This window comes from Haliotis asinina, chromosome 16, assembly GCF_037392515.1.
Source record: "Haliotis asinina isolate JCU_RB_2024 chromosome 16, JCU_Hal_asi_v2, whole genome shotgun sequence".
NCBI classification, from domain to species: Eukaryota; Metazoa; Mollusca; class Gastropoda; order Lepetellida; family Haliotidae; genus Haliotis; species Haliotis asinina.
The window spans coordinates 45,603,299-45,619,227 of NC_090295.1; the positions used below are offsets into that span (position 1 = coordinate 45,603,299).

The window sequence follows — 15,929 nt, forward strand, 5'->3', positions numbered from 1 at the left end:
AAGTCGGCTGGTCTCAAATGTGAAACTGAGGGCTTCCTTTTTGCTGCTCAGGACCAGTCACTTCCCACTCGCAATCGCCAGAATGTGATTCTTAAAGAAAATATCAATATGAAATGTCGTCTTTACAATCAATTTACAGAGACTGTCCAACACCTTGTCAGTGGATGCCCTTCCTTGGCACAAACAGCATATCTTAAAAGACATGATGGCATGGCTCGCTGCTTTTATTATCGTCTCCGCCATGCCTGTGGCTTTGACTCTGAGGTCCATCCATGGTACGACCCTGAACATGTTCAGGGCGTCCTGGAAAATGATGCTTTTAAACTACTCTGGAATAGGCCAATATACAGCCTGAGACGAATTCCAGCCAACAAACCTGATCTTGTCCTTTTTGATAAAGCCAATGAAATTATTTATATCATAGAATTTTCTGTCCCTTTTGACAGCAATGTGATTGGCAAGATTCAGGAAAAGCATGATAAATATGCGGACCTCGCCTTTGAAATGTCTCGCTTGCATCCCAAGTACACTGTCGTCAGGCTCCCCATTGTTCTCGGTGCCCTTGGTTTGGTACCTCCTGATCTCTTGGCGCAGATCAGGAGAGTGCCCGGGTTCTCCACCGGGAGCACAGCCCTTCTGACAATCTGGGTAATGCAGAAGGCTGCAGTGTTGGGGAGCCTCCATATTCTCCGGAAAGTTCTTGGTGGGTTCGACTAGGCAGTGTTTCCTGGGAGAAGTCCCATTCGCTGTCTGGGCTGCGTGTAGAGGGGGTGAGGGCCCTGAGCTGATGATGAGCTTGACCAGCCTGACTGTGCCAGGATCACCCAAACCCTTTCTGCTGCATTTCTATCTCAATCTGCAAGATGACATTATTATTATTATTATTATTATTATTATTATTATAAGTGTTCTTGTATAGCACACAAATCAAACTGCAAGGCAATTTCTCTAGGCGCTAGGTATTTTCCCTCGATCACCGGATGTCAATCTCAACAGCACATCATATTTCAATCTCAACTCCCTGGGGAGTATACAACTCTTGCTGCCACTAGGTGCACCGAGTTTATTGTGGCTCTCTCATCCTAACGAGGTACCCATTTGACAGTTGGGTGGACTGGGACACATAGTCACAGCACTTTGTCCAAGTGAATATTGCCAAAACCACTATTTTCAGCGACTGTTTACTCACCGTTGTCATGGTTGTACGTACGCTGTGTGCATCCCCCAGAAGTGAGTGTACACTAAATAGCATTCGGAATCGTTCGGGTACGAACCTTTTTGAGATAAAAAGTTTAAAAGGTATGTGCGAAGGTGCAATTTCTCAATTTGGTAAGGTGTGTTCTGATTTGTCAATCTCAAAGGTATCCTGACGCGAGCTCCTATAAGGTTTTGTTAGACTCAGTAGTGGAGTGTGACAAAAAGTACTGAGGATAAGTTTACTTAAACTGTTTGATAATCTACATCTGTGATAAACAAAATACACAAAACGATACCGCAACACATCCAATTTAGTACAACTCTTTAAAAGCCTCAAGTTTGTCTATTGCTTTCATCTAACAAATGGTACCTAACACAAAACAGATTATTTAAAACAGACTCACAAAAAGAAATTTTTTTACCTAACTCTGAAGCTTCAAATCAGTGATCAATGTATGACACAAGAATATGTTTCATCCTGCAAGTTTTCTAAGGGTAGCTGGAATAATATGTTGCTTCTCACATATCTCACATATCACAAGTATAAAGAAGGTACCCTCAGAAATAGTCGTGTGTGTGTGTGTTTGTGTGTGTGTGTGTGTTTGTGTGTGTGTGTGTGAGAGAGAGAAAGAGAGTGAGTGAGTGAGTTTGGTTATGCACCACTTTTAGCAATAGTCCACCAATATCATGACAGGACACCATAAATGGGCCTCACACAGGTACATGTGACATTGGAGAATGCAGAGCTTGTGCAAATCTCTGACTGCAAATAGCCCTAATTCTGTACTATTTACAATAACACTGTTGTAGCTCACCTTCATATCATGTGGATGAAACATAAAAACCCCGCATCAAAATACTTAAAAAAAAGTATCATGTTTTATCTGTTACAAATGACTAATGGCATAAAATTTCATTTTCAACTCTTGATGTGGTGAATATGAATTAGACTGACCATCAATGAAGAAGGTGTCATGACCCTTCTACCAGAAATAGGACAGTAAAGACTGTCAGTGACGACGATGAGTCAAGTCCAGACCTGTTACCAGGTGAGCTTCCTGGAACAGGTTTGCTAAAGTCCATGTACAGGACATGGTACATGCCATTACCTGGGACCAAACCTGTGACATTACCCATTGAATACACTGAGGCAGGGCACATCTTGATAATCAATAGCCCTAATCCTGTCTATCCTGTATCTGCACAATATATTTACCCGTGACTATAATGGAACCAAACCTGACATAAACATCTGAATACGCATGGTCAGGGCACACATAGGTATTAATCAGCAGCCCTTGCTCTGTATATTACGATCTGTGTATGGGACACTAACATACAATACACATATATGCATGAGAATGGAATTATAAGAAAAATGTATGCAAGGGGTCAAAGGGCTTTGTTTTCTGTATATGTTGTCGTATGGATCATGAAAATGTCTTTGACTCATTGAAATCTGCAGAATTTGGCATAAGTTCTCAAGCCTGCTTAGAGACATTATGCTAGTCTCAGTATTGAGATTGGTTTGTGAAACACTCCCCTGAAGGGCCCCCATGGCTAGGCTCTGAGAATGACACCTTGAAAACACTAAGAATGAAGAGACACCTTGAAAACACTAAGAATGAAGAGAATCAATTCCAAATAGTTTCAGTTCACAATAAGTATATGATTGGTCTTTCAAATTCAAGAATTATTTTATATTGGTTTGGATATGCACTCATTAAACACTGACAAATGTACAAGCAGGTCCTGCATATTGATGTAGGACCTAATGGTGTATATACACAAGGCGTACAAATATAGCCATATCTATACATTATTATGGTACACTGGAACAATGGTCACTTTTCACAATGGTCTACAAAAAAATATTCAACATTATCTGGCACATCGTCACTCATTGCGGGAATTAATCTGTACTCCATTATGAGAATGTCATTGGAACCCTGTTCTTAATGTCTTGTCTTGAGCACTTGACTTCACTTGAGTTTAAATAAGTGCTTTTAGAGCAAGAGACACAAAGTTATAGGTAGGAATATGGAGACAGCATTTCACCTTTGACGCAGAGCAATGTTGGCCTATAGGCCCCGGGTTGTTTATAGACTGGAGATATTGCACCCTGCATGGCTGAGGATTTACCTAGTCACATCTGTTTAATATTTGTTGTTAGTTAAGCAAGTTCTGTAGTGTCATCTCTGTCAACATTTCACAAAACTTGCCATGATTGAAAGTTGAAACATAAAAACACAGGCTTACATTATTTACATGGCACGTGATTAATTGTCAAAGCTCACCATGTACAAACTAAGAAAGTAGCTTAACATAGTAATGATGAATGAAGACACAGTCAAATACTATTGATATTTACATCCACAACTTGATGGTTTTGCTCTTAAGATATAATTTCCTGATAATTAGTTGTCCTAATTACAGATATTAATTATTATTATATAATAAATATCCACAGGTTTGTTTTCTGTGCTTGTGTACATGGGTTTGATGCCACTTTGAACAATATGACACTTAAACATGGTGAGCCTAACGTGGAAGGGCAGCAATGCATGCTGGCCAGAGATGTAAAACGCTTAATTAAACCCATGAGAATGGCTATGGTGTTACAGAAACATAATATAGGGTAAACCATAATCAAACCATGTTGTGTCAAGGAGATGCAGGTCTGTATGGCAAACAGCATCACCTTGCACAACCGAACCCCAGTGGCCCTGGTGCTGCTAAAGGGACTTCAGTCATATATTACAAAACATAGAAAACTCTGTAAACATTTTGGGAAATGATTACAGAATTTTGTTCATCAGGCATGACAGCGTTTTTAAACCTGTATTTTTAATACAATTAAAATGATTCTAAATATTTATGAATAAACAAATATGATAGAACAGTTAAAAGACGTCAAAACAATATACACATTCATTTAGTTAAATGGTCTGAATGGTAAAAATGTTACATAAAAAATATGAAATAATTGTATGAACACTGTAAATTAAAAGGTTAAAAGTAGCTATAACTATTGCTACAAAGCTTTGCATATGATTCCTAGATCATGTAAACAACAACAAGAATGGCTAAACACCAGCTTTTTCACAATCAAACTGGGAGAGAGCAATAGAGTAACACTACTTTTCGCAATGTAACAATGGAGAACACAGGAATTAATAAGATGCAACCATGTGCAGGTTAAATACAGACATTTGGCATGATCAACAAACACATTAAACACGAGGCTGCACTACCACCCCTGAACAGGAGACAAGAGAGATTTTACTCTGGAACACTGTACAACCAACGGCAAGCACTGCCTGAATCTGTGAACATTAGCGGTACAGGGGACCTATTCTGCCCTGAAGTCTCTACTGAGTCAAGCATGGGCTACAAGGGACCTATTCTGCGAAAAAAGAACCCCTACAGAGAGAGAAGCATGGGGTACTCGGGGATTAATCTGCCCTGGAATCCCTACAGAGATGCCAGTATGAGTTACTGGGACCTTCCCTGCCTGTAGTCTCTACATTGAGACAATCATGGGGTACTGAAGGATTAATCTGCCCTGGCACTGGGGGATTAAGCTGTCCTGGAATCCCTAAAGAAATGCCAGAATGAGCTACTGGGACCTTCCCTGCCTGTAGTCTCTACATTGAGACAAGCATTGGGTACTGAAGGATTAATCTGCCCTGGAATCATAACAGAGACAAGCATGGGGTACTGGGGATCTACTCTACCATGCAAAAAAAAGCATGGGGTACTGGGGACCAACTCTACCATGCATGGGGTACAGGGGATCTGCTCTGCCTTGGAATCCCAGCAACCGGTTCTTGAGATCTACTCATTCTGACATGGAACATGGGGTACTGGGGATCTGCTCTGCTGGGTAATCTCTGTAGTGGATTTCCAACATGGGGCATGTTAACTCAGGCACATACTCTGGCCTGCATGGAATTCATGAGATCTACTCTGCCCTGGGATCCTGACAGGAAGCATAGAGTTTTGGGGATCTACCGTGCCCTGGGATCCTGACAGGAAGCATAGAGTTTGGGGGATCTACCGTGCCCTGGGATCCTGACAGGAAGCTTAGAATTTCGGGGATGTACCGTGCCCTGGGATCCTGACAGGAGGCATAGAGTATCGGGGATCTACCGTGCCCTGGGATCCTGACAGGACGCATAGAGTATTGGGGATCTAGCGTGCCCTGGGATCCTGACAGGAGGCATAGAGTATCGGGGATCTACCGTGCCCTGGGATCCTGACAGGACGCATAGAGTATTGGGGATCTACCGTGCCCTGGGATCCCGACAGGACGCATAGAGTATCGGGGATCTAGCGTGCCCTGGGATCCTGACAGGACGCATAGAGTATCGGGGATCTAGCGTGCCCTGGGATCCTGACAGGACGCATAGAGTATCGGGGATCTAGCGTGCCCTGGGATCCTGACAGGACGCATAGAGTATCGGGGATCTAGCGTGCCTTGGGATCCTGACAAGAAGCAGAGTATTAGGGATCAACCGTGCCCTGGGATCCTGACAAGACGCAGAGAGTATCGAGGATCTATTGTGCCATGAATTTCTGAAGAAACACATCAAATACAGAAAGCACTTTTGGAATGTTCACAAATGCAGAGCCACAAAAACTGTGAAACAAAAAATACAAATGGTTAATCTCAGCAAGAACAAATACAGACTGCTAAGACTGTATGGTTTCTTATACTTCAAATGAGACTTCTGAACAATAGTGTTTATGCTTAAATAATATTGCACATGAAAAGAAATGCTTTTCTAAACTCATCACAGCTGTTTGTAAATTAAGTACAATAGTACAATCCACAGACAGTGCCCTGACTGACAGGAACTATATTTTAAAACGCAGTACAACAAACAAAAAATAAAATATAAAGAACTGCAGTATTTGTACAAACATTACCATTTATAACCTTTATTGATCTGTTTGTTGTTTAGCACTGCATTCAGCATATTCCAGCTATATGGCAGTCGTCTGTAAATAATTACTGTTTGTGATAAACCATGACACACCTTGAGATATACCACATGACACACCTCAAGATATACCATGACTCACCTTAAGATATACATCTTGATATATGCCACATGACACACATCAAGACACGCTTTGAGAGAGACACCAAAACATGTCCTGACACAAACCCTCCTCTATCAGTATTAAAAGGGAAATATACATGGCTGATTCCTCGTAGTAAAATACGACTTGTAAAGGCCAGTAAAATGTCAAAGATTTCCCAATCAGGGACTTAAAAAGGCAGAGGTCTGACGGCCAAGTCAATGAGGCTTGGCACAATACCATGTGTCACCCAGCTGAGCTCCACAGCAGGGCAAGACAGGGTGTAACCAGTTAAAGCAGAATTGGGGCTTAAGGCTGAGGATCTTAGCCAGGTGACAAGGAGTCCAACACATGTTGACTTCAAGGCAAGCAACTCTTTCAGTTTGACAACCTATTCTCTGTTAAAAAACAAGTCGCAACATGCCTTCACAGGGACATGCAAATCTGTGAGCACTGAGTCACTCTTCTTTAATCACTACTCTACTCAAATCAGTGGCCAGTGAATGCAAATGATGTAATACATGATTAAATAGAGAGCAATTCAGTGATCAGTGCATTAATCCATTCATTATGATTCAATGGTATTATAATCATGATTAAACATGTAACCTCATGATTCAGTAGTCATTCTATTCATGATGATTCAATCATTATGTTCATGATGATTCTACAGTTATCTCATGAAAATTCAACACTTAATTCATTAATTCATCATGATAATTCAGTAGTTTGACTCATCAGTAATTACAATCGCAATCACAATTCTGTATGTAATCTCATGATCATGACTGTTGAGGAAATCTCTTTCTCATGATACACTTTAAAAGCTGTGTCTTTTAAATTAAATTCTCTCCACAGTGGTACATGAGATTCAAAATTGAATATTTTAACAATAAATTGTACATGTATATATATATATGATAATCCTATCCCACACAAAAGTGAAAAAGAATGAACAGATATATGGTAAGTTTTAAAACCTTAAAATTGTATAAATTGTATATTCATATTTTTCTCATATTATTCTTTTCCTCTTTAATGTGAGACGGATAAGTTTAAAAATATACATCTTCCAACACACAGTAGGTGGTGGATAGTTGCTGGTCACTAGAGGGTGCTCCAGTCAGGCGGATAGTGACCACTGCTCATATCACAGTTCGTAATGAGGGACTACTTTCTCTCATGTTGTATCACGCCTCACCACACAACACACTTTTCCTTTGGGTTCATAGGTGAGCCGACTGGGCAATTGTATTCATGTGCAAATTCTTTCGAGTTTGACAGTGTTCCGATTACCCTGAAATGGAAAATAACAAGGGTGATTGATTAAGTTGTTAGGTGGACAGGTGAGTGAATAAGTATGCATGAGGATTTTTGTTGGTGAGTGAGTGAGTATGACGTTTTTGGGTTGTGTGGGAAAGTGACTAAGAGTGAGCAAAATTGTGGCTGAGGGTGAGTGAGTGTGAATGCAAGTGAGTTTGTGGGTGGGTGAGCGTCAGTACGTTGTTCCCAACGTAATCGCAAGATGTTACAGTACGAGGAATAAGCCAAGCCTTCAAGATAGGCTCTAATAACTCCTACCATGTTGTTTAATTAGTTTGTTTTATTAGTCGGTCAGATATTATTTACCCACAGAGGCCATGGGAGAGAATGACATTTGGGTTCTTGACAACTTTGTTTGTTGCTTGGTGCCATGCTCAGCAATATTCCAGCTATGAAGTGGTGGTTCGTAAGCCATCATGGCTGGATCAGATAATCAACAGCAAAGGCATTGATCTATGCATTTGGGAACCAGTGTCAGCCAGCCTGACAACCTGATCCCATTAGTCACCTCTTACGACAAGCATGGGTTGCTGAATATCAATTCAAACCCCTATCTTCACAGACTCCTGACAAGTAATTTATTTCAGCAAATGTCTACATGATATCAACACAGGGCATGGTGTTCTGGACAAATATTATGCAAATTAAGAGATTTCATGACTTTTTAAAATCATCTGGCAAATATTTTTTACCACTATCAAAATGAAACTTCCAGGCACTGTATACTCAGAAAATATGAAAACACTTTCTGACTCCCTCTAGATGATTATGAAGTTTCTCTCTCAATAAAGTGAGTGAGTTTAGTTTTACACCTCACTCAGCAATATTCTAGCAATATGGCTGTGATCTGTAAAAAATAAAAAGTCTGGACCAGACAATCCAGTGATCACCATCATGATCATCGATCTGCGCAACTGAGAATGAATGACATGTGTCAACCAAGTCAGCGAGCCTGACCACCCGAATACATAGTCACCTTTTATGGCAAGTGTAGGTTGCCGAAGGCCTATTCTACCCTGGATCTTCAGATGTCCTCCCAATGTTCTAATGGCTACCTGTACTCACCTGTATTTGGCTGGTGAGTGTGGGTCACTAACGATCTGCAGGTGGTCAGCCTCCTTCGTACTACTGGAGCACCACACCTGGTAGAGACAGACAGTCAGTCACACAGTCAAACTTATACCATTTTTAATAAGTTTGAGGTTATCTTATCCCTTTTTTCACATATCCAGTCAAAACTTTGCAAATGCCGAATATAGGTAAAACTTTACTCACATTGAGTCTATTACAAAATCTCAGTGTCATACCTGTGCAAATCCCATGAAGAAGAGCTGCCTGTGAGAGAGACCGACTGCTGGAAGGGCTTTCTCCTCCCCCTTCCTAGACACCCAGTCCTGGTACGCCTGGGAAGTACAAACATCATGGAAAAGTGGGGTGAGGACCCAAAATAGAAACTTGTGCAATATTGAGGCTATAAGAAGGCCAGTAAATGTACAAGCCTGGACCAAGCCTATAAGAAAGCTGACATGGTTAAGTTGTCGTCTGCATTGACACTATTTGGCCAGATATATACTCCCTGTAAACAGCATGCAATGAGACACACCAACAAGGACTGAGACTTAACTTGTTTGTATGTATAAATATTTATTTTTTACATCAAAGAAATGGACAGGACTGCTGAGTATCTTGTTAGATTCACTTGATGGACCCTCTGACCTTAGGTATGGATTAGCAAAGATGTGCGGCAAGACATATTATACGTGAGGTGCACTTACATAATATGCTGACTTCAATCCACCATTGTCTGCTATATTTTCTCCCAACGTTTGTTCACCACGGATCTGGAAAAAAACACCAAGCAACATGTCTTGTATGTATTTCACACTGAGTACTTTTCCTCACAAATGGAATCATGATTATGCTCAGTCATTTTGAGGTGATTGCGAGTGAAGGAAGTGTAGGCTGATTCCTTACAAAAACCAACAAAAGACCTGAGGAGTCGAGAGAAGTCTTTAATAATGTCACTGGAAGATGACATCAGCGCACAGTATTACCATACATTACCCTAGATAGGCCCCCACCAGAAAAAGCAGTCTGGAGAAGGGGGTCAGCTTATCTACAGGTTACCCTTATGTCAAACTTTTCTTTTCTTTTTGCTAGGCATAATAGTAAGGGTGAGTCGGAAACTTGTTAAAGCATCATTAACCAATGAAATTTAAGTATTTTTTACATGAAGGTAAGATAATTGTACTTACTGCCTCTCCGTTGATCTTGTACTGTGAGTATTGTTTCACCATACATTGTGTACGCTGCTTAAATCTCTCAATTGACCGGTTGTTCCACCAGGGACGAAGATTACCATACTTGTCGTACTCACGCCCTGCCAATAAACATACAAAAATAACATTCATCAGGGTACACATGACATACGACATATAAGATATCCATGAGAGGCATCATGGGACATCCTACAGAATCATCATGGACATCTAACAAGGGCATCATGGAACATCCTACATAGGCATCATGGGACATCCTACAGAGGTACGTAAGTCCACAAACATTCACAGTAAATTTAAGTCTGCCAGGTTTTTAATCGTAGTATTCATGTTGTTTTAATTTTGGCTAACCTTTCGTACAATCGCCAGCAGCTGAGGGGATGATGTAAATCCAACTAGGGTCCATGCAGGTAGCAAAGGTACTGTAAGTCCCCATGGTCCCTAGTGTGGTGATCTACCTTCAGTTGTTGGCGATATATAGTCTGTTTTTATTATGTATTGTCTAAATAGTGCTATTAGTTTTAACTTTCCATACTAGTTTTACTTAAAACTGTGATATGCTAGTTGTTTTACTGTCCTCCGTTGACAGATTTTTCCATATGCATATATTTAATTTAAATGTTCTCGTCACGATATGGCTGAGATATTGCCGATGTGACGTTAAACATTAACTCACTCACTCACTCACTCACTCACTCCTACAGAGGCATCATGGACATCTAACAAGGGCATCATGGGACATCCTACATAGGCATCATGGGACATCCTACATAGGCATCATGGGACATCTAACAAAGGCATCATGGGACATCCTACATAGGCATCATGGGACATCCTACAGAGGCATCATGGACATCTAACAAGGGCATCATGGGACATCCTACATAGGCATCATGGGACATCTAACAAGGGCATCATGGGACATCTAACAAGGGCATCATGGGACATCCTACATAGGCATCATGGGACATCTAACAAGGGCATCATGGGACATCTAAGATAGGCATCATGGGACATCCTACATAGGCATCATGGGACATCCTACATAGGCATCATGGGACATCTAATAAGGGCATCATGGGGTATCATGGACATCCTACACAGGCATATGGACAACTATCAGGGGGATCATGGGATATCTACAGAGGCAACATGGGTCACAAGAAGGAAAAAAATGCTCTGGGATTTTAAACTCCAATCCACCAATTTTTTTATGCAAACGTGTAAATATACAAAGCACTGATCATACATCAGAGATTACACCCAACGGACATGTACCTCCACCAGTCTATAAGCACAAAGCAACATGTAAATCAAGCCCTTAACCATGTAAATAGAAACTTGTCATTTTTCTTTGAACTATGTACCTCAGGTTTCTTCAGATATTTGTGACAATGTGACTGAACTATACTGAGTTCATAATTTCAGCCAGAGTTAAAGATAAAAGCAGTGGTTGCTTAACCAACCCAGATTTAATATTGTTTTACATATTCAGTGGTAGAGTTCAGGGGTTAAGAAAGAGGAGAGGAGGTGGTTGTGGAGTGCGCTCACTATTGAGTAGGGTGTGGATGGGTGCGCACACTTCAATTTCACATGAGTTTCAGTGGTCATCTAACAAAATTTCAGGACAAAACGTGGGGTGGACATCCACCCCACCCACCCCTGGATCTGCCTATGGTGTCACAGTTACCAGTAGTACTATTTCCAATACAAGAAGACAAAGTCATCAATATTCTTCATGCATATGTCTACAAGTTATGATTATGCCAAATACTTTTAGTGTGTATATAGAAAAACGGAAAGAGAGCAATGAAAGGTTTGAAATATACAAACTTGTTGCTACAGAAATGCTAAAAATATTTTATTCAGAATACTCAAACTACCAAAATAAACCAGTACACCACCTGTATATTTATGTGCCAAGTTTGATGAGGAAATATTGAATGGTTTTAATGTTCTACTCCAGAAAAGATAAAAGTGCATGGATTGCCAGCCGGCTGGCTGGACAGACAGAGCGCATTTTAAAACCCCCAAAAAGACACGTAGCCAGGGATAATAATTTGATACCTCATGTACAAATACTGCATTAATTTAATTCTTGTAGTTTAAGGACAAAATTTCTTTATCACAGTTGCAAAAAAACAGTCCTGGTGTCCCGTGTAAGTTTAAGCACCTTGGTCATCAAAACCGTGAGTGAGTTCGTGCCCCATCACCACACCCATAGCACCAAAGTTTAGAGATCTGTGGATTAAACAATGTAATGTCAGTTACAGTGTATGATACAAGCAATAACATCTGGGTGAATAACACAGTTCATGCCTTGACAAACAACATGGTTGTACAATCAACTCAAGTGGAAGGAGGATATTACTACATACACTGTTCACTCTTGACAATATATAGATCATAAATCAGTCTCTGTTCAAGGCAGAAGTAAGATACGTAATTTGTAGTGTAGTCACTATTATTTGACCTTCAACCTGTCAAATGGTTTGTAAATAACTGAATCAAGAAAATAGTGGTTGATGGGCCCATCTCGGATCAGAGGATTCTGCAGTACCTAAGGGACACAACTCTGCATTTCCATATGTCTCATCATAGATGACTGGGCCATCACATATCAGGCAAGGGATATATATAGTAATAATAAGGCTAAGTAAAAAAAAGTGAAATGTTTCTCGGGGATCAGCGTATCACTTACATTCGTGAGCATAGCAGTTTTTATTGCCATTTAAAAAATATATTTTTGACTTGGTTGCATCCCGATAATTCATTTGTCCTGTATAATAATGAGTGTCTGTAAGAATGAGCGTGACTGAATCTACAACTCATTAACACATGCTGAACTTTTCAAGCTGTAGACAAAAATAAAAATGTGTTCCTCTCTTGTCACATTTTTTCTATAAAAAAATTAAGGAAAATGTCCTAGCATCCTCGTCATTTTTTAAGAAAAGTGTGCCCGAGAAACATTTACTTTTTTAATGCAGCCTAATAGGTCTTGATGTGTAAAATTACAATACCATTGCATTACAGAGACAGCTAGTCACCAGCCTATTCTTGCAATCAGGTCAAACCTTGGGTGAAGATTTTGAGAGGGATCATTGATCACATGAACAAACTGTTAGCTTCTATTCTCAATCAATCTTACTTGGGAAAATTTTGATCATAAAATGGTGCTTGGAGAATTCCTGCAGGGAAGACAATCTCATTCTTGGTTGGTGTGTAATAGGCGTTGACTGTGGGCGGTGTCATTCCCCAGCTGAAAGATACAATTAATAAAAACATCTTGAAGGCTGTACATTTAGAAAGTGGTCAAATGTGACATGTTTTATATAGGATTACACTTCCTTAGTAAAGTAAAGATTCTAGTACTTTTGTTGGGTTGAGTTCCACACCCTGAGAGTCTGGCATCAAACTGCCAGCACATGAAGTCAGTCAACCACCTGGACTTTTACAAAATTGAAACCAGACAGCTTGTAATCTAGACTGCAGACTTCGTGTACTGCTCTGATAAGTCATTCTCTTCCCAAAGAGGTTACTTGTCTTATCTTCCTACGAACCTCTGTTCTAATACGGCCATATTTTTCGGATCTCATAAAATCCCCTAGCGGCAAAAAATGGCATCAGATTTATCTCCCTTTTTTCTGTCCCATCAGAGCATGTGTTACATCGCCTTAGATTCAACTTGACAAATGCAAGCAATGTGGAGAAACAAAAGTGACATGACTGAGTCCTGTCTAGAAGAAACATTTGAGTATCGCGCTCTGGAAGTTCTAGTTTTCACGATGCATCTGGAAATTACAGAGATCTTTCGAACAATTGCTTTTGAAACAAGGTCGCTGATTGCACTACTAAATCCGATTGCCTCCAATCACAGTTTTGAACACTCGCACCATGAAAGGGTCATATTAGAACAGAGGTTACGTAGGAAGATGTGACAAGTAACCACTGTGGGAAGAGAATGCTGATAAGTGTAAATTGGTATGTATCCCAAGGAGAAAGCTATGATTACACAATGTCATTCAGAAAGTGGCTAAATGTAACATGTTACATTTGGGATGTACATGATGTCCACACTGCATGTTATCTACAATAAAATTTAACAATTTTGGATCTTAATACATGATGACTAGACATACTAAAGATAGAGTAGTAAAAGTTTCAGCTGAAAGCGTTCACTTTACATATTCACTAAATGTCTATTGTGTTACTGACAGTATGACACAAGGAGCAAGCAATAATCTTTATAAAGTCAGGAGTGATGGTGGCAGAACTTGAACAAGAATGTGTCCAAGGAGATACGACACACTTGACAAATGAGAACGAGGTGAATCTTACGCATTTTTCTTGGGCGGTTTACGGAGTTTTTCCAAGTTCTTCACAAGAGCAAATCGAAGATTCCTGAAGTTGTTCATAAAATACTCTGACTTGTTGATTTGTAACTGGAATTAGAACAATGAAGTCAAATGAAATAAGATTGGACAGAATAACATTAAAAAATAGATTGTAAGAGATTGTTATCTAGCCTTATGTAAGAATGTCGAGTTTTGATTGGTCCACGTGACTCTGATAAAATACCATGTACATCCATCACGATCCGCCAGCGGGAGTATAAAAGTAACGCCTCAGTGACAACGCGAAGTGAGAAAAGCGTGCATCGACAAGCCTTTAGTAACGTGCGGTGCATTGAGGTCAAACAATCAGCTGGTGTCAACATGGCTGCAAGTCGATTCGATGCGTGTTGTTTTGTTTTGATTTAGTGAAAACATTCAGCTAGATGAATGTGTTATCACATCGTGTCGAGGGAAATATGAGGTTTTATCATCAGTCCCTCGTAAGGTTGTATTCAATACAACCTTACTCTAGACTGACAAAACCCTGTATTTCCCTCAACAATGCGATAACTTATATTATGACGCTTTTGAATCTGACTTTCATGAAAATGTTCAATACTAAGTTTAGGAGTACATAGAGGACTGATTATATTCAAGCAGATTATTGTATACTTTTACAAAGAATCAGTTTAAAGGATCTGACATGGCTTCACTGATTTTCCTGCCGCTTCACACACTGTGTGCGTAGGGGAAATCGATCCCTGGTTGATATCAGTGAGTGCTTCACCACTAACCTAACCAATCTCACCCTCACAACAAGTATGGGGACTTTCCTGTTAAAGAGATGCCTCATGCTGTAATGACTTTCACCCACTTGTCAAAAATTAAGGCTTGCCTTAGACACACAACTCTTTCTCAGATCAAGCCCCCATATTCTGTTAAAGAAGACCTACAGAGGACCACCCCCATCTCCCTTCAAATGGACTATGTGTCCGTAATTTTGTTTGAATTAGCTTACAGAGAGTGCTGTGTGAAGCACCTGTAAAATGTTTCTCTTACCCTGTGGTACAGTTTTTATCTTAAAGTACTGCTGGAAATAGGAAAAAACTGTTGTTATGCGAAAAAGTAAAACATCTGTTAAAATAAGTTTGGCCTAACTACATACAGTTCCAGTGGTAGGGAGATGGAAAACGTGAAAAAAGGACTTAATAGAGGAGAGATTAGTGAAGAAATGAGCAATGCAAAGGTTTTCAAAGTCCATAGCAACGTATTTGGGACAGAGAATGGATTTATGCAAATGAGTGTGTGTTGATAGTGCATTATAAAGAGCACTTTTTAAATGTCCATTTTTAAAATTAGAATTAGCTACATTATAAGCAGCAGCTGCCATAAAAAATTACTTTCAGGCTGAAACTATTAAGGATGTAGCTACCATGGAATCTCACTATCACTATCATTAGAAACAGGTAGGAGGGATTGTCTCAAAAGCAAAACATGGACGGGTGTCACAGATGATAGTTGGGGAGGCCTGGGGGATATAGAATACAGGCCAATATCAGTTAAGATATGGTAATCCTTACAGGGAATTAAACTGAATAAATACATGGCATATGACAATTTACAAATAATATCTAGTCATGTCAATCTCTGGGTGGTCTTGCCACCTGTATATTTTGAGACATTTAATTTCTTACTCTTCTATGGGTAT

General features: G+C 40.0%; 1 protein-coding gene across 2 annotated transcripts in view; it reads right to left on the reverse strand.

The window, feature by feature from the left end:
* Nucleotides 1–880: 880 nt before the first annotated feature.
* LOC137268381 (endothelin-converting enzyme homolog) overlaps nt 881–15,929 on the reverse strand; it is a 51,659-nt gene continuing 36,610 nt past the window's right edge. For both annotated transcript variants that reach the window (XM_067802947.1, XM_067802946.1), the window contains exons 13-20: nt 14,226–14,329; nt 13,036–13,146; nt 12,061–12,128; nt 9,864–9,988; nt 9,384–9,449; nt 8,916–9,011; nt 8,674–8,750; nt 881–7,582 (exon numbers count right to left, since the gene is read on the reverse strand). In XM_067802947.1, the coding sequence (XP_067659048.1) occupies nt 7,483–7,582; nt 8,674–8,750; nt 8,916–9,011; nt 9,384–9,449; nt 9,864–9,988; nt 12,061–12,128; nt 13,036–13,146; nt 14,226–14,329 (747 nt within the window). In that variant the 3' untranslated portion in view covers nt 881–7,482. The remainder of the gene's footprint in view (nt 7,583–8,673; nt 8,751–8,915; nt 9,012–9,383; nt 9,450–9,863; nt 9,989–12,060; nt 12,129–13,035; nt 13,147–14,225; nt 14,330–15,929) is intronic.